The sequence below is a fragment of the Podarcis muralis genome, chromosome 4 (genome assembly GCF_964188315.1).
Source record: "Podarcis muralis chromosome 4, rPodMur119.hap1.1, whole genome shotgun sequence".
In the NCBI taxonomy this organism is placed as follows: domain Eukaryota; kingdom Metazoa; phylum Chordata; class Lepidosauria; order Squamata; family Lacertidae; genus Podarcis; species Podarcis muralis.
Window position 1 is genome coordinate 2609575 of NC_135658.1, and position 25420 is coordinate 2634994.

The 25420-nt window shown below is 47.8% G+C and overlaps 3 protein-coding genes across 3 annotated transcripts in view; 1 reads left to right on the forward strand and 2 right to left on the reverse strand.

Annotated features, from left to right (window-relative positions):
* The window catches only part of LOC114595223 (uncharacterized), a 646585-nt gene that overhangs the window by 192227 nt on the left and 428938 nt on the right, over nucleotides 1–25420 (forward strand). The window lies entirely within an intron of this gene.
* Nucleotides 222–13247, reverse strand: LOC144327409 (protein NYNRIN-like). Its single transcript, XM_077926747.1, has 5 exons — nucleotides 13241–13247; nucleotides 8793–8823; nucleotides 6852–7058; nucleotides 4573–5600; nucleotides 222–3102 (listed from the first exon to the last, which is right to left on the reverse strand). The coding sequence occupies exons 1-5, from the start codon at nucleotides 13245–13247 to the stop codon at nucleotides 233–235; spliced, it is 4143 nt and encodes a 1380-aa protein (XP_077782873.1). The 3' UTR covers nucleotides 222–232.
* Nucleotides 16993–25420, reverse strand: part of LOC114595227 (uncharacterized) — a 56517-nt gene continuing 48089 nt past the window's right edge. Inside the window, exons 4-5 of the mRNA XM_077927819.1 lie at nucleotides 23829–23955; nucleotides 16993–19429 (exon numbers count right to left, since the gene is read on the reverse strand). Of these exons, the coding sequence (XP_077783945.1) occupies nucleotides 17097–19429; nucleotides 23829–23955 (2460 nt within the window). The 3' untranslated portion in view covers nucleotides 16993–17096. The remainder of the gene's footprint in view (nucleotides 19430–23828; nucleotides 23956–25420) is intronic.

Sequence of the window (25420 nt, forward strand, 5' to 3'; positions counted from 1 at the left end):
TGTCAAAGCGAGGCTGTCAAACGAAGCACGCTGTCAATGGAGCTGTCAAATGGAGCTGTCAGATGAGCTGTCAAAGCGAGGCTGTCAAACGAAGCAAGCTGTCAACGGAGCTGTCAAATGGAGCTGTCAGATGAGCTGTCAAAGCGAGGCTGTCAAACGAAGCAAGCTGTCAACGGAGGTGTCAAATGGAGCTGTCAGATGAGTTGTCAAAGCGAGGCTGTTAACGAGGTTGTCAAACGTGGCTGTCACCGCGTCTGAAACGCAACTTGATGGTGTTAGTATCTGGGATGATTTCGGACGTCCAGTTGGATGTCGCGGTGTCTGGTCCGGTCTGTTGAGCCCGACCTCGGCCCCGATCTGCTGGTCCGGTCTGTTGAGCCCGACCTTGGCCCCGATCTGCTGGTCCGGTCTGTTGAGCCCGATCTTGGCCCCGATCTGCTGGTCCGGTCTGTTGAGCCCGACCTTGGCCCCGATCTGCTGGTCCAGTCTGTTGGGCCCGAATGTGGCCCCGATCCGGTGCGGTCTGTTGGTCGTCGTCGTCAATATATGAGGTCGGTGGAGCAGGTGGAGTCGAAAAGGTGAAGTCCTCTCCGTCGCTTTCTTCAGTCTCCTGTGGAGGGGGTGAGGACTTGCACCTAGTGTGGTGTAACCAGGAATTCTTCTCACCTACTTTCACGGCGGTTGGCGATGTCAAGAGTACTTGGTAGGGACCTTCCCACGCGGGTTGGAGTGGTTCCTTCTGGTAGACCTTGACGAGGATCCAGTCATCAGGGTGGAAGGAGTGAGCGTGGACGTCGATGGGCAGGTTCTGTCCTTCGATGGCCGCGTAGTGGTGGAGGCGCTGCAGTTGCGTCTGGAGCTGAATGACATAATTAGTAAGTTCCGCTTCTCCTAGCTCAAGTTCTGAGAGCGGGAACTGAGTGTTATAGACGGGAGGAGGTCTCCCGAATAAAAGTTCGTATGGGGACAACTTCAATGGTCCAGTAGGTGCGCTCCGTATATTATGGAGGACCAACGGGAGTGCATTCACCCATTTCAGTCCGGTGAGTCTACAGAGTTTCCCTAATTGGGTTTTAATTTCTTGATTCATTCGCTCTACCTGGCCCGAAGATTGTGGGTGATAGGGTGTATGGAGGTCCCATTTTATTCGTAAGGCTTTGGCCACTAGTTGCACTATTTGAGCCGTGAAGTGCGTTCCTCTGTCGCTATCCAGGCGACGGGGCACTCCGAACCGAGGGATAATGTCTTGTAGGAGGGCTCTGGCTACTACAGAGGCAGTAGGTTTTCTACAAGGGAATCCTTCTACCCAAGAGGAGAGTTTATCCACTATGATCAGTGCATGTTTAAACCCTTGACATTGTGGTAAGTCGATGAAGTCCAGCTGTAGGCTCTCAAATGGAACAAATGCCCACAGTCTAGCCCCCGGTGGCGTTCTGGGTTGTCGTTTGGGGTTATAAGAGTTACAGGTAACGCAGTTCTTTGATGCTGTTGTGGCTGCGACTGCAAGTCCAGGAGCGTACCAGGATCTTTTTACGTGTTCTATCAGTCTCCCTTTCCCCCAGTGTGTTTGTTGATGGAGGACCCTCACCAATTTTGGAACCCATGCCTTTGGAAGGACGGTCCTACCATCTGGGAGAACCCAAACGTCATTGTGTTGAACTGCACCCACAGATTGCCAGAGGGTCTTTTCTTCCTCTGGTGCTTCTTTGTAAATTTGTGTAGTGTCTATGTTAAGTGGGATTTGTGGAGCTTGAAATTCGGAGTCACTGTTTGGGGGGCGGAGTGCGGCTGACTGGGCTGCTCCATCTGCTCGTCTATTTCCCTTTGAGATTGGATCTCTACCGCGAGTGTGAGCCTTACAGTGGACGACTGCGATCGCGGTAGGTAGGTGGATGGCAGTCAAGAGTCTCTCTACCAGGGCAGCGTGTGAAATTTTCGAACCAGCAGCTGTTAGGAAGCCTCTTTGTAACCAAATTTGGCCGGTGGTATGCACCAATCCAAAACAGTACTTGCTGTCCGTGTAGATTGTAACCCGTTTGTTTTCAGATATTTCACAGGCGCGTATAAGCGCTATTAATTCTGCGGCCTGGGCACTGTATTGAGGGTTTATTGGATTGGCTTCTATGACTTCAAAATCAGTGACCACAGCGTACCCTGTTTTCCTTTCCCCTTCAATAACCTTTGAGCTGCCGTCTGTGTAGAGTATTATATCTGGGTTCTCTAAAGGTAGGTGGTCCAGGTCTTCCCTGGGCTTTTCGGCTTGCCGGACTATGGTGGCGCAGTCATGGTGCGGAGTCCCGTCATTAGGGAGGGGAAGAAGAGTGGCTGGGTTGAGGGAGTTAACTCGCTTGATGGTGACATTTGATGGGGTTAGCAGGACGGCTTCGTACCTGTTTAGTCTGGAGTTGGAAAAGTGATGGCAGCCCTTTAATGTTAAGAGGGTGGAGACAGAATGGGGCACATGGATAGTGATCTCGTGCCCCAGAACTGTCTCTTGAGCCTTCTCCAGGAGGATCGCTGCGGCGGCTATAGCCCGTAGGCAGCTTACTGCCCCCTTTGCGGTGGTGTCTAATTGCAGACTGTAGTATGCTACAGGTCTCTCCTGGTCTCGGAAAGGCTGAGTTAACACTCCCGAGGCCACCCCCATTTGTTCGTGGACAAACAAGTTGAAGGGGATTCTGTAGTCAGGTAAGCCTAGGGCGGGGGCAGATCTCAGTTCTTGTTTCAATCGCTCAAAGGACTTGTATGCCTCTTCCTCCCAAACTAGAGTGTCTGGGTGGTCTTGACGGGTCATAGCCGACAGGGGCTTCGTTATCTCGCTGTAACCCGCAATCCATGCTCTGCAGAAGCCAGCCATCCCTAAGAATCCTCGTAGCTGTCTCTTGGTCTTGGGGAGGGGAATCTTAGTGACCGCCTCTATCCTGTCCGTTGCTAAGCTTCGGGTGCCTATTCCTAGGATGTGCCCGAGGTATTTAACTTCTTGTTGGCAATACTGTAGTTTTTTTGGCGACACCTTGTGTCCTTTTCTAGCTAGTTCAGCCAGGAGGTGCTTAGTGTCCATTTTACATGCTTCCTCGCTAGTGGAACAAAGGAGGAGGTCATCTACGTAAAGCAAGAGGGCGGAGCCAGCAGGGAGATGTATGTCTTGTAAATCTTGGTGTAGGATGGCCGAAAAGATGGCGGGTGATTCCACGTACCCCTGGGGCAGTCTAGTCCAGGTTAGCTGACTAGGTCCCCAGGTGAAGGCGAAGAGAAATTGGCTGGCCGGGTCTAGGGGTATGCTAAAGAAGGCGGAACAGAGGTCCGCAGCGGTGTACCACTTAGTCTCTGCAGGTATGGCGTTTAGCAAAGAATTCGGGTTGCCCACTACTGGATGTCGAGGTATGACAAATTGGTTCACAAGTCTCAAGTCTTGCACAAAACGATATCTGACTGGTGCCCCTTCTGCTGATGGTTTCTTTACTGGGAGCACTGGGGTGTTGCATGGGGATGCGCAAGGGACTAGGATTCCCTTCTCGAGGAAGTCTTCGATCATAGGAGTTAACCCCTCGATAGCTTCTTTGGGTAAGGGATATTGTTTTGTGCAGGGAAAGGGTAAGTCAGTCCTGTAGGTAATTTTCACTGGGGTCGCTGATAATAGGAGACCCACTGAGGTCGATTCGGTGCCCCATAAAGAGGAGGGCAAATCTCGTTCCAATTCCGGGGGTAGGTTTGGGAATTGTCTGTCTGTCTTTTCCTCCTCAACTATTCCTTGGAAGGATGGGATGGATTCTTCGGGCATGTGTAGGTAGATGCCTTCCTTGGTGCATTTAATGGTAGCGTTCAGTTTGCAAAGCAGGTCCCTTCCCAAAAGGTTTACCGGGCTGCTAGTTAGAAGGAAGGTATGCTCGGCCAGTAGCGGTCCGAGGGTAACCTTGGAAGGACGTGATAGTGGGCAAGTGCGGGGTATCCCATCCAGACCCATAACTTTTCTGGTCTCCGGACCCGGCTTCAGGTGGCTATCGGTCAAAGTAGAGTATGTGGCTCCTGTGTCCAATAGACATTGATACGGGTGGCCATCGATCTCTATCGTGCAAAATGGGTCTTCAGAGGATAACGTAAGGACTGGACAGATGGTTAGGGTTTGGTTGGGATCCCCTCCTAATTGTCAATAGGTTTCTTGGTCATCAGGAAAGGGTTGGTTAGGTGGGTGCAAGGGAGGTGCCGTGGCGTTAGTCCACGGGTGGGTGGACGGCGTTATAGCGGGCATCTGGGTCCTTGGTCCTGGTGGGGGTCTTTGGTTTTGGGTAGATGCACTCGGAGGCGGTTGGGGTTTATATGTGGCCGTGGCTGGTTGAGGGTTATGAAGGATGGGTGGTTGGTTCCCGTATCCGTAAGTTGGATTTGGATGTTGCGCTCCATAAGTTATATTATTGAGGTAGGGGCAGAATCTTCTTATGTGTCCCTCTTCCTGACAGTAATAACAGGCTCCGGTGGCTGGTCCCCATGATCTAAGGGAATGGGGAGGTCCTCCTCCTCGGATTCCCTTTCCTCGGCTGAAACCCCTGCCCCTTCCGGAGTTTAAGTCCATACTCAGGGCAAGGATCTGTTCGGTTTCAGGTTTGGGGTCCCTTTTCTTCCTCTCATCCCGTGAATTATATACAGATTTGGCGATTGAGAGGATTTCACTGATACTTTTGCCATCATACCCTATTTGTAAGTTCAGGGCCTTCCTTATATCGGGGCAGGCTTGGTCTTTAAAGAAGCCTTTGACTATGACTTCGTGTTGGGGGTTTTCGGGGTCGATTCCCCCCCATGTCTTGATGGCTGAGACTAGCCTGGTATAGTAATCAGATGGGTGTTCGTTTGCTCCTTGCAACACGGACTGGACCTTCGTCCAGTTGACAGTACGTTGTCCAGCGGCCTTAATGCCGTCTAGGATTGCCCGTTTGAATAAGTTCAGATACCAGATGCCGTTGGTAGTATTGTAATCCCACGTCGGCTCGGTGCGTAAGCATTGAGCTGTGAGCGGCTCTAACCCTTGTGGGCGTCCTGTCTGGTAGTTGGGGAGTTCGATTGCCTCTCCTGCCTTTGCCAGAATATCTGCCTTCTCGGCCTCGTTGAAGAGGGCGTTTAAGAGAACGTGAACGTCTGGCCAGGTCGGTTTATGGGTTGAAAAAATGGCGCTGACCTGACGGTGGCATTTGTCCGGGTCGTCTCTTAAGGATGGCATTTGATTTGACCAATTTACCAGGTCAGCTGTATAGAACGGCTGGTGGGTATACACCATTCGAGGGGGTCCGTCTGGCTGTAGGGGTGGGATCGGCAGGGCCCTTAAGGGCATCTGGACTGCTGCGGAGTCTGCCTGATTTGAGTCTGCTTGCTTGGATGTCCCTGGGACCTCTTGAGATTTCTCCGGGTTCTCTTTTGATTTTTCAAGGAGGCTGGGGTGTCCTGAGGTGGCCTCTAGTATTTCTTTGGCTCGCTGTCTCAGAGACAGGAGGTTGGAGCTTTCTAAGGTGGTGTTTTGTATTTCTCTGGCTCGCTGTCTTGTTAACCGCGGGCTCGCGCCCCCCCGTGCCCCTTGTTCTTCTACGTTTCCATCGCTATCTGAGTCCTCTCTAGGGGCGGGTGGATTAGTTGGCCCATAATAGAATGGAATGAGTGCTTGTTCCATGGAGTCGTCTCCTGGGTGTCCTTCGTATGGGGGGGGCGGAGGCGACCTTCCATGATTTAAGATAGGTAGCTGGTAGGTCGTGGCTCTTTTAGTGGCTTGGAGCAATCCTCTGACCGTCTCAAATGTGGCTAGGTATTCTAATTGACGGGGCTTTTCTTCTATCAGGTACTTCTTAAGGTATTGTAGGCGTTCTTCATTAAAAGAGCCCCCTTTTGGCCACTGTAACCCTGGTTTTGCGGAGGCAGTTCCAGTGGGCCAGGTGTGTGTACAGAGGTCTTCTAACTTCTGTCTCGATAACAATTTGTGCCCGGGAATAGATTTCCAATAAGAGATGACGAACTCAAGAGGGGAGTCGGGGTCTCTCTGGGACTCGGATGGCTTCCTAGAAGCCTTCCTCCCGGAGCGAGCCCGCTCGTGTTTGGAGGCTTGGGTACCCATTTTATTCACGCGTGTCTAGGTAAAGAGAGGGGAGAAGGGATCGTTAGGGGGTGTGGGCTTAGGGGAGGGTTTCGCTGCTTAGCAACTTCTTAGCGGGTTTTTTTTTGAGAGCTCTTCTTGCCTATTCTCTATTCCTTCCTTTCCTACTCTTCAACTTCTCAGGGGTTCCTCTCCACTCTGCCAAGTTCCACCCAACTCTTCTCGGGTTCCCCTCCTGGCAACCTCCTACCTATCGTTAAATCTCGGAAGAGGGACCCTACTGAACGCCCGCGCCGTGCGGTGCCAGATCGGGTGATCCCTTGATAGAGTTTCGGACGGAAAATCCCCCTTGCTATCGGAAGCGGGCTCACGCACGATACACGTGTTACGTGGCCCGACCGGTGCGGCTGGGATTAATTGATAGGAAAGCAAGACCCCTTCCTGCCCCCTCCGTAAGGGCGCTCGGGAAGTTCGGAAGAAGAACTCCAATCCCTTGCTTTCAACCGAGATGCCCGTTGCAGGGAGTCGGCTGTCTTTTCAAGCCGGGTCTCTCCGTCTTATTTTCGGACTCTCGGTTGGTGCGGCTGACTGGAGAATTTGAGAGAAAGAGATAGAGCTCAGAGCCCCCCTTTCGGGCCGAGCGGCAGTCCACGGTCTCTCTCAGCACTTGGACCAAGGGACAGGCGAGAAAGAGCGATAGAGAGGAGGGCAGAGAATTCAGTTGCCAGGAGACTTCCACCCCCCTTTTCCACCAGTGCACTGGGTTTCCTATACTCACGCGTCTTCCGTGTAGATCCCGGGATCGTAGAAGCCGGCTGGATGTCCCTTTGCTCCCCGGCTGAACTCCTGGGACGTTAGATTACCGCCCGGAAGATGGCCGGAGGTCCAGAGGGTCTTCTCGGGCAAAATGGCCCGGAGCCGGCAGAAGATTCGGGGCCCCCGGTCAGCAACACGGGAGAACCGCCCGTCCCTGTTCGGGCGCCACCTGTTACGGAAAAATACCGGGCGTGGAATTCCAAGCCACCCGGTGCGTCGGACTGAGTCCGCGGGTCCTAGCGGAGAAAATAAGCTCAGCCGGAAACAGGAGCAAGATGCGGAGATCCGAGTTTATTGCGCAACAGGTTCAAGACGAGATTGAACCCCGAGAATGGGGCGACATAGACTTTTAAAAGTTCCCTCCAAGTCCCAGAATACAGTGCATGAAAACGTCATGAATATATTATGGGAAGGTTGGGTTTCATGGACTACATCATGAATATGTTACATACGTCATGAATATGTTTACAGAGAGGTGGGGTTACACTGATTAACATTTGAGACAAGGGAGGGGGAATGTGCGGAGTGAGGGATATACATAAATAAACATTTCTAAGTACCGGTGGTGGCAGGACAATGGGACAGTGATATGCATCGTCTGCCACCTGGTATTGCTTGGAGGAAGGGTTAGGCAGGACGATCTGACAGGATTAAGAAGTTCCTGTGTACGTGCCCTGCCGCTTCAGGGATTATGGAGGTCGGGGTGCCATCATGGAGTCCAAAGGGAGCTGAGTTGAATGACACCAAGAGCAAGGAAATCGGAGTTATTGTTGATTTTATATGATTTTCGAAAGGTTCCGATGGTTTCCAACCTATTCCGTAGCCTCGGTCAAAGTCGGAAACAAAGTGGATATTGTAACAGGGTTTTGACAGGTTTACGAGCAGAATGGATACATTGTAACAAGGTCTTGACAAGATTACGAGGTCGGAAGTTTCGGTTCTATTGTTCTCGCTGCGGGGGGCCGTCAGCAGCTTGTCAGTAGGTTTAATGAGGCGTGCAAGGGCTCCGTGAGCTAGCTCCTGCAGGACGAATGCATGGCTGTGATTGGCTAAGACGCGGCCATAGGAATAAGCGGAGGTACAGGGACGCCCGGTCTACTCGTTCTAAGTATGGAGCGCAAATAGCCATAGGAAGAGATAGGAGAATATATTCATATATTTGAGCTTATTTCGCTCGAGAAAGAAAGAAAGAAAAGGGGGTCTGGGAGAAGTGTGGTGCTTGTGCGACGGTGAAGGGAACTGAGGGCAGGTGAACGGTGGATACCCTTGAGGTCATCGCCTCGGTCGTTCAAGGGAGAGAAGGGAGAGGAGGTACCCCCCCCTTTCCGATCCGTATCACTGACCAAAGAAAATGAAAAAAGCAGCCTGCACACTGCTGTATGAGGACCTTTCCTGTCTGCTCCTCCTCTCCCACCCATCAATTCATTGGGCCAATTTAGTCTGACAAAACTGGTGGGGGTGGCAGCTCTCCACTTTCCTCATCCTGTACATGGTTCTATATTCTTCTGTCGTGTGTCCCCCCCCCCCCCCCGCCACATTTCCCACTAATGTCTCCTTCATCAAAACCAGCCTTTCTCAGCCTTTCTCTGCGGGGAACCTGATTCCTCCACCACCAAATACCCTAATCTTCTCATTCACCTCTTGCAGCTCTACAGTGACCAGAGCTGGACATACCAATTGCAACAAAGGTTCCTTGGAAGGAGAGGTAACTTGCTCTCCTCCTCCTTCCAAATATGGTCCCGGCAACTGCCCCTCCCTCCCCATCTCAGCCTCTAAATCTCAGGGTCAAGCCCCATGTTGGGCGAAAAAGTCCCTCAGTGTGGGGAATTGGACTAGAAGCACCTTGTGGTCCCTTCCAACTTGTCCATTCTATGATTCTATTACTCCCCTCCTTTCCACTCACCTTGAGAGGACCTTTTGTTCTGCCAGCTCACCTACAGATCAACACAGCAAGGTGTGCTCTGCTGAGCCACAGTGTCAAAGGTCTACTGGCAGCTGCATCGTGGATGGAGGAGCATCCCTCAGATCTGACTCCACTTGGCTGACCAGAAAGCAGCATTTATAGTGTTTCTCTGGAGGTGCTAGGGTGGACATCTCAGGGGGTTGTTTCACAGTAGAAAGAGCTTTGTTCCATCCCAATTCCCATCGCATCCAAACTGCCCAGACCTTGAGCATCTCTTCCAAGGTTACAGAGTCAGGGGGACTGTGGAGAGCGGACCCCAATCCCACCTCCAGGCTTAGGATTCTTTATCATTCTACATAAAACAGTGTGATACCTGTATGCATTGATGAATATAAATGGTCAGATTTTTATTTTTTTTAAGAATGGGGAACTGAGGTAGGGCAACTGTTAGGTCCAGTGCTATTTTTCTGCTATTTTTCTAGAAAAAGAAGTTTCAGAATACCTCCCTCGTTTTCTTAGGATGGCAATGGCACCCACCCAAGAGGGGCCAGAACTGAGTTCCAGCAAGTTCTGGCTGGAAAAAGACCCAGGTTAGGCCCATTAATAAGTGAGGCCAGCGTAACATACACAGGAATGGGAACTGACCACAAGACTAGTAAAAACCAGTTAAAGGGGAAATTAATGGCTGATTGTTAAAGAGAAAAACAACTCCAGGTAAGGTACAAGGAGGGTTCTGACACAGATACTAAAATCAAATGGGTTGGGTAAGTGTTTTTCATGAACTATGGCTTGATGAGAGATGGTGAAGTGCAGACGAGGCAGAAAGTGGTTGGGTAAAGGATGAACAGCTAAGATTATGCATACTTTGCCTATGCTGTATAGTCTGTGTCCTAATAGAAATGTAATGCATTACTGAATGAAGTCCTACTGATTGGGGATTTGGTATGAGGCTCCGTTCTTGAAATGACAAGGAGAATCCCCCCCCAACCCCATACCTCGAAACTGAATACAGTGGTACCTCTGGTTACGAACTTAATTCGTTCCGGAGGTCCGTTCTTAAGCCTCTTATCCTGAGGCGCGCTTTCGCTAATGGAACCTCCCACTGCGCACACACCTTCTGTGCACAATTTCCATTCACATCCTGGGGCAAAGTTCACAACCAGAAGCAGCTACTTCAGGGTTAGCGGAGTTCGTAACCAGAAGCGTTTGTAACCAGAAGCGTTCATAACCAGAGGTACCACTGTACAGGCCTCCTGGCAGCTCTGTCTTGCCCTCAGGACCCTGCCCAGGCCACATCCCTCATTGGCCCCATTCTGCACTCTCCCAAAGTGATTTTACCCAGCTGCCATCTGTCTTGGAACTATGACAACTGTTCTTGGTTGCCTGACCACACCCATTTTGCCACACCCACCTCTGGGATGTGGCTCCCAGAAAGCTTTTGATAAGAAAACATGGCCCTGAGGCTGAAAAAGGGTCACCACCACTGAATAAATCCCTGCTTTTTCAGGACTGGAAACCCAGAATAACATGACATCAAAAGTTCCAGATTTTATTAGGCCAGGGATATGATCAAATCAGTGATTAAATTTAGGAAAGAAACTTGACCATCATTTGTTAAAGCAGTCTATTACAGTATTACATACAGAACAATATAAATATGTCATTTCTGTGTGCAACCTGAGAAACATGGAAGAGATGGAGGAATACTGTAGGTCCTCAGAAATCTCCACTAATTCCATTTCTGGATTTTCATGATCAAAACAAATATCTCCAGGACAAGGGGTGGACATCCAGGGGGTTGTTCTATGTTCAGGACCTTATTGAGTGGTGCTGACCCATCTTATAATAACCTTTGTGAATCCAGTTGAGGGGTCCTCAGTATGACTGACTCCAGATAGCTCAGGTATGATCATTTATAGGCAATATTTTATGGAAGCAGGAGGGACTTCATTATCAGAAAGTGTATGAATCTTTTTTATCTAACTCTGGAATGTATATAACTGGAGAACAACCTAGCCCAGTGTTTCCCAAACGGTTTTGGGCAACGGAACACCTGTTTACCGGGAAAAAATCTCGCGGCACACCACCATTAAAGCCCCGCCCCGTGACGTCAGCGCGCAGCGTCACGCCGGGAGGGACGCACAAAAGTGAAAGTTTTTTCCCTTCCCCTTGCCGGGGTGGGAGGAGGCAGCAGAGCGAGGGATTGAGGGACGGCGGCAGCTGAGGCGGCGGCGGCTGTTGTGGTGGTGGCGGCGGCGATAGCGGGCGGAGGAGGAGCCGTCGCCGGGAGTTGCTGCTGCTGCTGTTGCTGCTGCTGCCCGGACATGCCGGCCTCCTCCTCCTCCGCTGTCTCGCGCTCCTCCCTTTTGCGCGCGCTGCCCCGCCGCTCGGCACCAGCACCGCGGAGCCGCCCCCGGCTCGACGCGGATCCTCGCCGCCGCCGCCTCTCGCCGCCCGACTCCCTCCCACGGCACACCAGCCGGTGTCTCACGGCACACTAGTGTGCCGGGGAACACCGGTTGGGAAACACTGACCTAGCCTTATGAGGAATGGCTGAGGCAATTTGGTGTGTTTAACCTGGAAAAGAGGATATGATAACCATCTTCAGCTATCTGAACAGCTGCCACATTGAAGATGGAGCAAGTTTATTTCCTGCTTCTCCAGAAGATTGGATTCAAATGACATGAAAGAAGATTCCAACTAAACATTTGGAGGAACCTTCTGACAGTAAGAGCAGTTTGATGGGGGAACAGACTCCTTCGGAAGGTGGTGGACTCTCCTCCGTTGGAGATTTTTAAACAGAGGTTGGAGGACCACCCACCAGGGATTGTTCAGCGGTGATTCCAACAATGCATGAGGTTGGGCTGGGTGACCCCTGGGGTTTCCTTCCAGCTCTATGATTCTATGATTCCATGAGGCATTTCGAGCTTCAGGGTGGACCAACAACTGCAGACAGGATTGATCAAAGATGGCATATAAATCTGTATGGACATTTGACACAACACAGCAGAGTTGTTAGAAGGGGAATGAAATGAGAAGCAGGACTGAGATTTGGATATGCTTCGAGGTTCAGGCTATGGGAAGTCGTAAAATCAAAATTACAATTCGGAAGACAATTTGATCTTTTTTATTTTAGTTTTTTATTTTTATTGGATTATGATTTGATATGTTAGTTGGAGGTTTTTTATTGGGAAATTAATATACACTCTAACAAAAAAAAGAAGGGGAATGAAACAACATCAGCCAGCGTGGTGTAGTGGTTAAGAGCGGTGGACTCGTAATCTGGTGAACCGGGTTCGCTTCCCCGCTCCTCCACCTGCAGCTGCTGGGTGACCTTGGGCTACTCACACTTCTCTGAAGTCTCTCAGCCCCACTCACCTCACAGAGTATTTGTGGTGGGGAAGGAAGGGAAAGGAGAATGTTAGCCGCTTTGAAACTCCTTAGGGTAGTGATAAAGCGGGATATCAAATCCAAACTCCTACTCCTCCTCCTCCTCTTCTTCTTCTTCTTCTTCTTCTTCTTCTTCTTCTTCTTCTTTTTCCTTTGGACAGGCAGTCTCCCCACCCCACCCCCTTCCCAGTGCATCAATATGGAGATAGTGCTTCCCTTTGGTTTAAGCACTAGATGCTGGGAGTAAACATTTATTCATTCCACTGGTCACCCGTCTTGGTTCCTACTCGAACAGTACATGGACACTTCTACATAACTGTTGTTATTGTGTTTGTGATGTGCATGGTTCATTCTGTCATGAATGCTTTAGCTGAGTTTCTTGCATTCAGGGGGTTGGACTAGACATCCCTTGGGGTCCCTTTCAACTCTATAATTCTATGATTCATTCAAAACCAATAAAATGTTTGTAAAAGAAAAAAGAAAGATGATGGCTAGATCCAGTGCTTTTTTCCCTGGGGGTACGCAGACCCCTAAACATTTTGTGAATCTTTGTCGGAATCTCTGCTCGGCCAAGCCGATAAGGCCTCATCTTCCTCCGAGCTGAGCCTTTGAAATCGCCTCCGACGTGTATAATGACCTGAGCCTTTGATAAGGCCTCAAGCCCATTCTATCCAGCAGGGTTCCCAGCACAGGGAAGAGACGAGAGGTTTGGTTAGATTGTAAAGGGTTTTATTTCTAAACTACGCAGAACAGAAAAGACATCCTCTCTCTATGAAAGCAGAGAGCAACTGAACAAAGGAACAAAGGAAACAGGAAATCACTAACATCACATCCCGTCTCCCTTTCCCGTGAGACTGCAAGGTCTCTGGAATCTAAACAGAGTCCTGGGACTCCACACAGCTGCAGTGAGAAACAGAAACTAACATCCTCCCCCTTTCTGTGAACACCACTGGGCAGCGTGTCAGTACATTATCAGTACAAACCCAATTTCTGTACATAGGTACAGTGTTGATCCTTCGGAACAACCTTGGACAATAAATCATCAGGAATTTCATTACCTGGCATGTAGGACACCGTTATGAGTCCTTTCTCAACACATTCTCTAGTATGTTGCAGCTTCAATTGCAAGTGCTTCGTGCTTTGCTTACAACCTTCAGAAGTCAGCAAAGCCAAACATGCTTTGCTGTCCTGATAAATCTGGATTGGACATTTGATAGGAATTCTCATGTCTTTACACAACTGTAACAACCATTCACAATCCACAAGTGAATAAAACAATGCACTCAGTTCAGCTTCACAAGAACTTAAACGTACTGTTGTTTGCTTCATGCACGACCAATCAAATAGACCCTGGTTGTACATATAGCAAACTCCAGATGTGCTTTTCCTGTCTGTAGTGTCACTTCCAAAACTCGCATCAGCAAATATCTCAAGACCACCAGACTTCTGATTGTTAAATGTCAGCCTGTAATGCATAGTGCCTTTCAAATAGTGTGCTATGTGTTTCAGAGCTTTCCAATCCTTAACAGTAGGATTGTTGACTTGTCTGCTTAGCAAGTTACAGCTAACTGCAATGTCTGGTCTTGAACATCTGGCAATGAAATTTAGTTTGCCTAGCACACTTCTGTACAGTGTAGTGCCAGAAAATGCTCCTTCAGTGTCATCTACCTGATCACCTGTCGTCATTGGTGTGTCTACAGGGTTAGCATCCATCAGATTTAGCTTGGTTAACACATCAGCAATTTTCTGTGACTGGTATACTAGGAATTAAAGCTGCATCACATGATGGACACTTCAAGATAGCGGGGGCTGCTGAGCAGACTGCCAGAAGTTACACCCCGGGGAAAGCTGAAACAGTATCCCAGAGCATGCAGGGATGTGTTCCTGAAACAGAAAGCTCCACAAAAGGGAGGCTTTTGGAGGAAGAGTGAATGAGGGGGGTGTTTCCTGTTCAGGGGGTGAAATCTCCAAAGCAGGAGGAGCAAGGGGAGTTGGCTGCCATGTCATCCCAACCATCACTGCAACCAGCAGGTGGCACTGCTGTGTTTGAAGCAGTGGAAAGTTTTTCCTGTGAGAAGTTTGGGCAGAGTCCAAATGCCAGGATGTTCCAGTACAAAGGCTAAGGCAAAACTTTGTGGAAGATGGAACTGATTCACCACATTTACATCACAGAAGGGTCCAATCCACCAGTTGGGTGAAGACTCCTTGGAGGTGCAAAGTGTTGTGGAGTCTGGCACCCTTCCCTGTGTTCCATTCAGCTTTCTGGACTTCTCCAGAATGTGCACGCCACTAGCCGCTTGGTGTGTAAGCTTGCAGAAGATAGAGTCCACACGCTGTTGTTCTAAACTAGCAGCTTTATTTACAGCAGAACAGTAAAAATAAACAAACCATCCGAGACAGCAGTCATCTTGCTTCCTTGCCTGGCAGCAAAAGCGAAAGTCAGACAGAACAAAGAAACAGCTTCTCCAGAAGTTGGAGACAGCTCCTCCCCAGAACAGGCAGGACGATGGGTTCCCGAGCTGTTAACCCTGTAAGCTCTGATTCCCCATCACACCCCCTCTCGTCCTGCACTGCTGGGGACTCGTAAGTTTCGCCACTTACCCCAAACACAGACCTTTACAGAACTCCCCATGATGCTGAAAGCTCAAAGGTTTCATGAACCCATCTGCCAGGTTCTTCTGGCTTGGACAGTACTGCAATCTCACCAAGCCTAACTGGATACTCTGACACACATTCTGGAAACGCATGTCTAGGTGTTTGGTCCTGGCCTTAAACTGCCCAGACTCTGCCAACTTCAGACAGGGTTGATTGTCCTCCCACACCGTGACAGGCAAACAACAATCCCTGCAGATTTCTTGAACCAAACATAGAATTCCAATTCCCTGCAAAGCTCAGACAGCGCACTGAATTCAGCTTTAGTAAAGGAAAGTGCAATGAGACTTTGCTTCCGGGTGTGATAGCCTGGGATGCAGATTCAGATGCTGAACCTAAGGAATCCCAACCTGCACAGGATTCCTCGTCTCCAGAACCAGCTGAGCCAGGGTTGGGGCATGAGCCTGAAGGGTCCCCACCTGTGCTGGATGCTCAGGTGCAGGCACCAGCTGAGTCTGCTCTGGCTCCTGAGGTGATTGAGGACCCATTGCCTGCAGGTGCTCCACTCTCAGCCCCATCAAAGGAAGCTGGGGTTGCCTCTGGGTCTGGTACCCCTCCAGCCTCTCCTGAGCTGCACAGGCTCAGGGCAGAGAGGCGGAGGGAATTAAGTTCCTGCAGGAGGAGTGCTCGCCTCCAGGCCAGGAGAGTCACCTGAGGATCAGAGCCACCCTATGCCTTGGGACATATAAAAGGCAGCCAGCCCCACTCCCAAGTTGCGGGGGCAATGTTGGTAGTTGTCAGTCCCTCCCTGAACCCTGCCCTGCACACAGCTTCAACTTTAAGGGACTGCCTTCATATTGCTTCATCGACCACGGGCTGGACTTGGACCTTGCCTCTTGATTAACCCCCGGAACCAGCACACCGGGACTTCCACCCAACCAAAGAGTCCCCAAACCTTACCACCATCTCAGATACGGACTTCCTGTTAGCCAGATTCGCCTAATTGCTATCTGTCCTGCACATCAGCTTGGCGTCACCTTTAGCTGACAGCTGGAGACAGAAATACCATTCCAGGCACTCACACTCGGGTTTGTAGCTTCCCTGCTGAGCAGATTGGTAGCAAAAGCAATGTCCGGTCTGCTCCACTGGGACAGATACAACAGACTACCCAGAGCTGACTGAAAAATCTCAGCATTTTTGAACTCAGCGCATTCTACTTGCTGACTATGTTTCACATAACTTGTCTCCATGGGTGTCCTGACCCTGCATTCAGACATCCTGAACTTCTCAAGCAGTGATGCTGACTTGAATAAAATATTGGTGGGGGGGCCAGGTAAGGCCCTCCTTACACAATCAATCACATGATACATGCACATCATTTGAATGGCAATGCCTATAATGGCAGTGATTTTTTTAAAAAAGTAATATTTTGAGCCCGTAGTTCAATTTCCAGCAGCTCCCCTTGCCCCAGAGAACACTTCTAGCATTCCATCTCCCCTACCTGTGTCCATTTGGTATCATCCTTTCAAGGTTTTTTCCTGTCCATTGTGTTTGTCTTTCATTTGTTCTCCTATGTGTGTTGCCAGTAGAAGCCACAATTCTGTGGGTACTCTAGGTGGTGCAGAAAACACCTAGAAGCTCCTTAGAGGTTCAAGTGCCGATAAACTTCAGTTTTGTTATCTATAAATTCCAATTAGCCAGCAGAGGGTGTCACAGGGCCAGCCTACCTTCCCTTTAGAGCAAACATGGGTCTCCAGCTGTTTTTGGACTACAACTCCCATCATCCCTAGCTAGCAGGACTAATGGAAAGGGATGATGGAAACTGTAGTCCAGGAGCTGCTGGGAACCCAAGTTTGGGAAACCCTGCTTCAAAGCAACTTTTGCGTTTGGCCTGCAAATATGGGACCTGTCCACCTTTGTATTTTCTTGTATTTTGATTTTCTTGTGACCTGTGTACATTATTTATTTATTTATTTATTTATTGAGGGAAAATTCAAAGAGAAATTGTATGGCAAGTTGTGGAAGAATAAAAGGTTGTGTTTGGGGGGGGGAACCCTGGGGCGTGGCCCCCTCAGATATTTTATTGGGGGACAAAGACCCCATGGGCTTTAAGAGTTGGTGCCTAGTCCCTACACCCACATGTCTCAGGAATGTTACAACATAAAAACACAAGATAAAAACACAAAACCAATGTTAATCAGCCAAAGGTGGAGATTTGTCTGGTTCCTAAACATGTTTAATGGTTTTTCCGACCTTTGTATAGATTCTTTGATGGAAAGTGAGATTGGAGCTCCTCCAGAAGCTCTTTCCACATTCCACACACTAATATGTTTTCTCCCCTGTATGAATTCTTTGATGGGAAGTGAGATTGGAGCTATGAGTGAAGCTCTTTCCACATTCCACACACTGATAGGGTTTCTCCCCTGTATGAATTCTCTGATGGGAAGTGAGATGGGAGCTCTGACTGAAGCTATTTCCACATTCCACACACTGATAGGGTTTCTCCCCAGTATGAATTCTTTGATGGGAAGTGAGAGAGGACCTCTTCCTGAAGCTATTTCCACATTCCACACACTGATAGGGTTTCTCCCCTGTATGAATTCTTTGATGGGAAGTGAGATCAGAGCTCTGACTGAAGCTCTTTCCACATTCCACACACTGATAGGGTTTCTGCCCTGTATGAATTCTTTGATGGGAAGTGAGAGAGGAGCTTTCAGTGAAGCTCTTTCCACATTCCACACACTGATAGGGTTTCTCCCCAGTATGAATTCTTTGATGGGAAGTGAGAGAGGACCTATTCCTGAAGCTCTTTCCACATTCCACACACTGATAGGGTTTCTGCCCTGTATGAATTCTTTGATGGGAAGTGAGATTGTGGCTGTGATGAAAGTTCTTTCCACATTCCACACACTGATAGGGTTTCTCCCCTGTATGAATTCTTTGATGCGAAGTGAGATTGGAGCTCTGACTGAAGCTCTTTCCACATTCCACACACTGATAGGGTTTCTCCCCTGTATGAATTCTTTGATGCGAAGTGAGATAGGAACTCTTACTGAAGCTCTTTCCACATTCCACACACTGATAGGGTTTCTCCCCAGTATGAATTCTTTGATGGGAAGTGAGTTTGGAGCTATCAGTGAAGCTCTTTCCACATTCCACACACTGATAGGGTTTCTCCCCTGTATGAATTCTTTGATGCGAAGTGAGATTGGAGCTCTGACTGAAGCTCTTTCCACATTCCACACACTGATAGGGTTTCTCCCCTGTATGAATTCTTTGATGCGAAGTGAGATAGGAACTCTTACTGAAGCTCTTTCCACATTCCACACACTGATAGGGTTTCTCCCCAGTATGAATTCTTTGATGGGAAGTGAGTTTGGAGCTATGAACGAAGCTCTTTCCACATTCCACACACTGATAGGGTTTCTCCCCAGTATGAATTCTTTGATGCGAAGTGAGAGTGGAGCTTTCAGTGAAGCTCTTTCCACATTCCACACACTGATAGGGTTTCTCCCCAGTATGAATTCTTTGATGGGAAGTGAGAGAGGAGCTCTTCCTGAAGCTCTTTCCACATTCCACACACTGATAGGGTTTCTCCCCAGTATGAATTCTTTGATGGGAAGTGAGATCAGAGCTCTGACTGAAGCTCTTTCCACATTCCACACACTGATAGGGTTTCTCCCCAGTATGAATTCTTTGATGCGAAGTGAGTTTGGAGCTATAAGTGAAGCTCTTTCCACATTCCACACACTGATAGGGTTTCTCCCCAGTATGAATTCTTTGATGGGAAGTGAGTTTAGAGCTCTTACTGAAGCTCTTTCCACATTCCGCAAACTGATAGGGTTTCTCCCCAGTATGAATTCTTTGATGGGAAGTGAGAGAGGACCTCTTCCTGAAGCTCTTTCCACATTCCATGCACTGATAGGGTTTCTCCCCTGTATGAATTCTCTGATGCCTAGTGAGATGGGAGCCGTGACTGAAGCTCTTTCCACATTCCACACACTGATAGGGTTTCTCCCCTGTATGAATTCTCTGATGGGAAGTGAGATTGGTGCTCCTACTGAAGCTCTTTCCACATTCCACGCACTGATAGGGTTTCTCCCCTGTATGAATTCTCTGATGCCTAGTGAGAGAGGAGCCGTGACTGAAGCTCTTTCCACATTCCACACACTGATAGGGTTTCTCCCCAGTATGAATTCTTTGATGGGAAGTGAGTTTGGAGCTCTTACTGAAGCTCTTTCCACATTCCGCAAACTGATAGGGTTTCTCCCCTGTATGAATTCTCTGATGGGAAGTGAGATCGGTGCTCCTACTGAAGCTCTTTCCACATTCCACGCACTGATAGGGTTTCTCCCCTGTATGAATTCTCTGATGCCTAGTGAGAGAGGAGCCCTGACTGAAGCTCTTTCCACATTCCATGCACTGATAGGGTTTCTCCCCTGTATGAATTCTCTGATGCTTAGTGAGATCCGAGCTCGAACTGAAGCTCTTTCCACTTTCCACACACTGATAGAGTTTCTTTCCAAGGATATTTTGTTGATGGGAAGTGGAATGGGAGCGCTGACTGCAGCTTTCTCCACACTCCAAATTTTCACGTGGCTTTTCCTCTCTGGGGATTTTATCGTGGTCACCTTTGTTCTTGATTTCATCATAATCTGCAATGGAGACAAAAAGGGATTAGAGCCTCAAGAACAAATGGAGAAGAAATTAAGGGAGTTCAGTGTGTGTTTCTTACCTTTGTTGTTTGTCAATAACCAACATATTTATTATCAGATTTTGTTGAGTTGTTGACTGCTGCTTTGTTTGCTATAGAGTAGTGGCCAAAATTGTGGAAGACTTTTGCAGAAAAGTGTATTTCAGAGGTTTGATGGCTCATAACACTGCTTCTTTTGGAGTAATATCATACAATTATGTATCAACGGAAATTGTTCATTTACCCATATTCTATCTAATGTTATAGCCAAATAACCAGAAAAAGGAAGCACAACTTGCTTAGGTTGACTGTGTGTCTTTTTGTGGTTGGTTTTTTTGTGTTCTTGTAAAACATAATAAAATTATAGAAATGGCACAAAGAGTTGACTGGTCATCCAGAAAGCGATGTAAAATTGTACTGTTTAATGAACAATGCTACAGTTATGAAGAAACTGATGAAAGATAAGGAAAAACTTAACCAGACTGGCCATTATATATTTTTGAAGAGGTATCAGGAGACTTAGTCACTATAAAATCAGACCGGTAAAGGCAGGGAAAGGTGCACAAAGGCAAGTAACGATGGACGAGTGGAGAGACTGTCCCTACATGACAGAAGAAAATCATCTGGGTGTATACAAGATGACATGGCGCAATTTAATGTGAAGTTGAGTGCAAGGACTGGTCAAAATGTTATAATTCTAAGGAATAAGCCATTGTCATCTCACAAGCAAAGGTTGAAAAGATTAAACCCATGTTAACTGGACAGCTGAACAATGGAACAGTGTTATTTGGAGCAATGAGACCCAAATCAGATAAGATTTACATCCACTTGCATTACACCGACCACGAAACACTCAGATATTGTGTTGATCTGGGGTTGTATGGCAGCAAAAGGTGTGGGCAAAATTTACATCATTAATGGGGATGTAAATGCCCTAAAATGCATAAATGAAAGACTTGCGCGCAAACTGAAGCGTTCCTCAGGTGATCTTTTCCCAGATGCTGAAGCACGTTGTCAGGGAACTGCCCTCGGTTCAGGAGGGAGAGAGGAAAAGCCGAATGGATTACAGAGAGCCTCCAGGGATCGTGGGAAGCAGCTCCTCTTCAACGGAGGAGAATAAAGACGCCTCCAGTGGAGCGGCGCTGCAGGAGTCGGAAGAGGCAAGACAGTGCCAGGACAACCTGCCTGGGCAAAGTGGGGAGGAGAGGGGTCCTCTGTTACCCACACCCTCCTTGCGCAGAAAGCATCCGCGCAGAGAGGGGAGGCACAGACTGGGAGTCAAGAAGCTGCTTTGCTGGGGAAAGTTTAGGAACCGCCCACTCACGGATTCTGCCAACGAATGAGCCAGCCACGGGAGAGTGGCGATCCGGATGGATAAGGTTTATTTTGGCAGCAAAAGCAAGGCTTCACAGCTAAGCAGGGAGATATTTGCCTGCTTGCTCTCGAGCAACCCCTTGGAAACATCACACACACACACACACACACACACATATATATATATATATTCTATTTTCTATTTCAACAGGATTCCGCTCCATGTCGTGTTGCTGCTGTGTGCAAAAGGTGCTTTCAAGATAAAGATATTTCACTGCCGGAATGGCCTGGGAATAGCCCAAACTTTAACCCAATCAGAAATCTATGGAGCCGACTAAAGAAACTTGTTAGTCAGAAGCAACCCAGCAATAAAGTCCAATTAACAGAGGCAATAATTTAATCTTGGTTTCACTTTATTACAGCTGCAGTACTAAAAACTTGGTTCATATCATGGGAAGGCATTGTAAGGCCTTAATTAAAGCTAAAGGTTGCCAATGGGTATGACTGCTGTTCTCATAAATACTCCTTCATAAAAGTTCTTTCATTACATTCTTCATTAGATTATCCTTCATTGCTATATAATTTTATGGTATTACTCCACACAAAAGTGGTGTTATGAGCCATCAAACCTCAGAAATACACTTTTCACAAAAGGTTTCCACAATTTTGGCTACTAGGAGAAGTTCACTTTAAAGTTAATGTTCTATTTATATGGGATCAGACTATTATTTATGTTTCATGTTTATATATGTGTTGGAATCTGCCCAGAGTGGCTTGGGCACCCCAGCCAAATGGGCAGGGTATAAATAAAAAATATTATTATTTGGATTTGTAACTGGCTTGGATTTGTAACTGGCTGACTGACCGAACCCAAAGAGTGCTCATCAATAGTTACTCTTCATCCTGGAGAAGAGTGACTAGTGGGGTGCCACAGGGTTCTGTCTTGGGCCCGGTCTTATTCAACATCTTTATCAACGACTTGGATGATGGACTCAAGGGCATCCTGATCAAATTTGCAGATGACATCAAACTGGGAGGGGTGGCTAACACCCCAGAGGACAGGATCACACTTCAAAACGACCTTGACAGATTAGAGAACTGGGCCAAAACAAACAAGATGAATTTTAACAGGGAGAAATGTAAAGTATTGCACTTGGGCAAAAAAAATGAGAGGCACAAATACAAGATGGGTGACACCTGGCTTGAGAGCAGTACATGTGAAAAGGATCTAGGAGTCTTGGTTGACCACAAACTTGACATGAGCCAACAGTGTGACGTGGCAGCTAAAAAAGCCAATGCAATTCTGGGCTGCATCAATAGGAGTATAGCATCTAGATCAAGGGAAGTAATAATGCCACTGTATTCTGCTCTGGTCAGACCTCACCTGGAGTACTGTGTCCAGTTCTGGGCACCACAATTCAAGAAGGACACTGACAAACTGGAACGTGTCCAGAGGAGGGCAACCAAAATGGTCAAAGGCCTGGAAACGATGCCTTATGAGGAACGGCTAAGGGAGCTGGGCATGTTTAGCCTGGAGAAGAGGAGGTTAAGGGGTGATATGATAGTCATGTTCAAATATATAAAAGGATGTCGCATAGAGGAGGGAGAAAGGTTGTTTTCTGCTGCTCCAGAGAAGCGGACACGGAGCAATGGATCCAAACTACAAGAAAGAAGATTCCACCTAAACATTAGGAAGAACTTCCTGACAGTAAGAGCTGTTCGACAGTGGAATTTGCTGCCCAGGAGTGTGGTGGCGTCTCCTTCTTTGGAGGTCTTTAAGCAGAGGCCTGACAACCATATGTCAGGAGTGCTCTGATGGTGTTTCCTGCTTGGCAGGGGGTTGGACTCGATGGCCCTTGTGGTCTCTTCCAACTCTATGATTCTATGATTCTACTACAGTGTTACATTGATTTGAGAACAGTTCTGTTCTGGAAAAGATTAAGTTTGTAAACCATCTTCATCATCATCATCATCATCATCATCATCATCACTGCTACTACTACCTGAGATTCAATAAGTCTAGCTCTTCTCTGGGATGAATTTTGTTTGGCCAAACCATGGCATCCCCTCCATCTCCATTGTCAGTCATTTCTTTCATAGAATCATAGAGTTGGAAGAGACCACAAGGGCCATCGAGTCCAACCCCCTGCCAAGCAGGAAACACCATCAGAGCACTCCTGACATATGGTTGTCAAGCCTCTGCTTAAAGACCTCCAAAGAAGGAGACTCCACCACACTCCTTGGCAGCAAATTCCACTGTCAAACAGCTCTTACTGTCAGGAAGTTCTTCCTAATGTTTTTGATCAACCCAAGACTGACAGGAGCAAATACAAAACCAGAAAACCTGAAGCTACGTATGTGGTGTCCGGTACGTTTCCACAGCTCTCTGGGATGAATTTTGTTTGGCCCAACCATAGCATCCCCTCCATCTCCATTGTCAGTTGTTTCTTTGGTCAACCCAAGACTGACAGGAGCAAAAACAAAAACAGAAAACCTGAAGCTCCACATTTCCTGGACTTGTAGCAGAGCGGCACAGTGAGTGCTGCTTGTGTGTGTGAGCTTGCAGAACTCAGAGTCCAATACACTGCTGTTCCTCTAAATTAGAAAGCTTTATTGTATGTTCAGCAAGATAAACCATCGGAAGATGCAGACGTTGCGTCTTCCATGTCTCAGCAGAAAACGAAAGTCAGAAAGAACGAAGAAACAGCTTTCCTGGATGTTGAGAAAGATCCTCCCCAGATGCAGGACATTCTGAGCTGTTAACCCTGTAAGCTCTAAAGCTCACAACTTATCTTTCCTAACAATTCTGAAGCTGACATTTAAGATGGCCTGGGCAGTTCAGAGCAGCCTGATCGTGGTAGGAAAAGGAATAATTTGAGGAAGATTGTTCAAAGAAAAAACTGTAAGTTACTGTTTATTGTGGGGGTGTTAGGTTCCCAGGTGTTATAGGGGGCACTGTTGAGCTCTGTGAAAATATATGAGGTTGGTTCCATAGAGGTATGTTTTGAATTTCCAGGCTGATATGATGATCCCACAGGGAGCCTTACCAAGAGAGGCCACGATCCCACGAGTCTCCTCCATGACGTCCTGATGCAGAGCTCTCTGGTCAGGATCCAGGAACGCCCACTCCTCGTCCGTGAAACGAATGGTGACATCTTCAAAGCAGACTGGACCCTAAAAGAAAAAGGGAAATGTCCTCCTCTGAGACAGCAGAAATATGATCTGCTACACAATGCTCTGTTGTTTCCTTCCTGTAAATAATAATAATAATAATAATAATAATAATAATAATAATAATAATAATAATTTATTATTTATACCCCGCCCATCTGGCTGGGTTGCGGTGTTGTTTCAATAGGATTGCTAGCTGCACATTTTATTTATGGATGCTTATTTTATTCTGCCTTTTAATTATGGGTATCCGTCTTTGTGCAAATAGGTGGTACTCCACCTTGTGGTTTTCAAGTCACTCTGCCTACGCAAGCATTCCAGTTTCCCCGATGGAAGGATCCACTTTCTCCTCTCCTCGTGAGTTGTTCTGGGGAGGTTCCCTCCCAATGCCCTAGGGCCAAATTCAAGGGGTTCATGGGGGCATGGAGAGGGGGAGGGGAGGAATGGGGGGCAGGCTCCATTTTCCAGCGGATGGCGCTGGTTAGGTGAATCCAGGCCACTATTTGTTCTCATTTGTCCACTGCTTAGAAACCAATTTTTGCATTCAGTGATCAGTCTAGAAATAATATAAGCCTATTTTGGATGGCCCCCTTCATGGATCACTGCCTTGCCATGGCGAAGGGGCTTGAATAACTCAGAAAAGCTATGAGCTATGTGGTGCAGGGCCACCCAAGATGGACAGGTCATAGTGGAGAGTTTTGACCAAACGTGATCCACCTGGAGCAGGAACCGGTAAGCCACTCCAGTATCCCTGCCAAGAAAACTCCATGGACAAAGACAACAGGCATATAAAAGTTATGACGCTGGAAGATGAGCCCCTCAGGTCGGAAGGCGTCCAACATGCTACTGAGGAAGAGCAGAGGACAAGTACAAGTAGATTCAGAGCTGATGAAGCGGCTGGACCAAAGCCGAAAGGACGCTCAGTTGCGGATATGCCTGGAAGCGAAAGGAAAGTCCAATGCTGTAAAGAAAAATATTGCATAGGAACCTGGAATGTAAGTACCATGAACCTTGGTAAGTTGGATGTGGTCAAAAATGAGATGGCAAGAATAAATATTGACATCCTGGGCATCAGTGAACTAAAATGGATGGGAATGGGCGAATTCAGTTCGGATGACCATCACATCTACTACTGTGGGCAAGAATCCTGTAAAAGAAATGGAGTGGCCCTCATAGTCAACAAAAGAGTGGCAAAAGCTGTACTAGGACGCAATCTCAAAAATGATAGAATGATCTCGATACGAATCCAAGGCAGACCTTTTAACATCACAGTAATCCAAGTTTATGCACCAACCACTGGCGCTGAAGAAACTGAAATTGACCAATTCTATGAAGACTTACAACACCTTATAGAAATGACACCAAAGAAGGATGTTCTTCTCATTATAGGGGATTGGAATGCTAAAGTAGGGAGTCAAGAGATAAAAGGAACAACTGGCAATTTTGGCCTTGGAGTTCAAAACGAAGC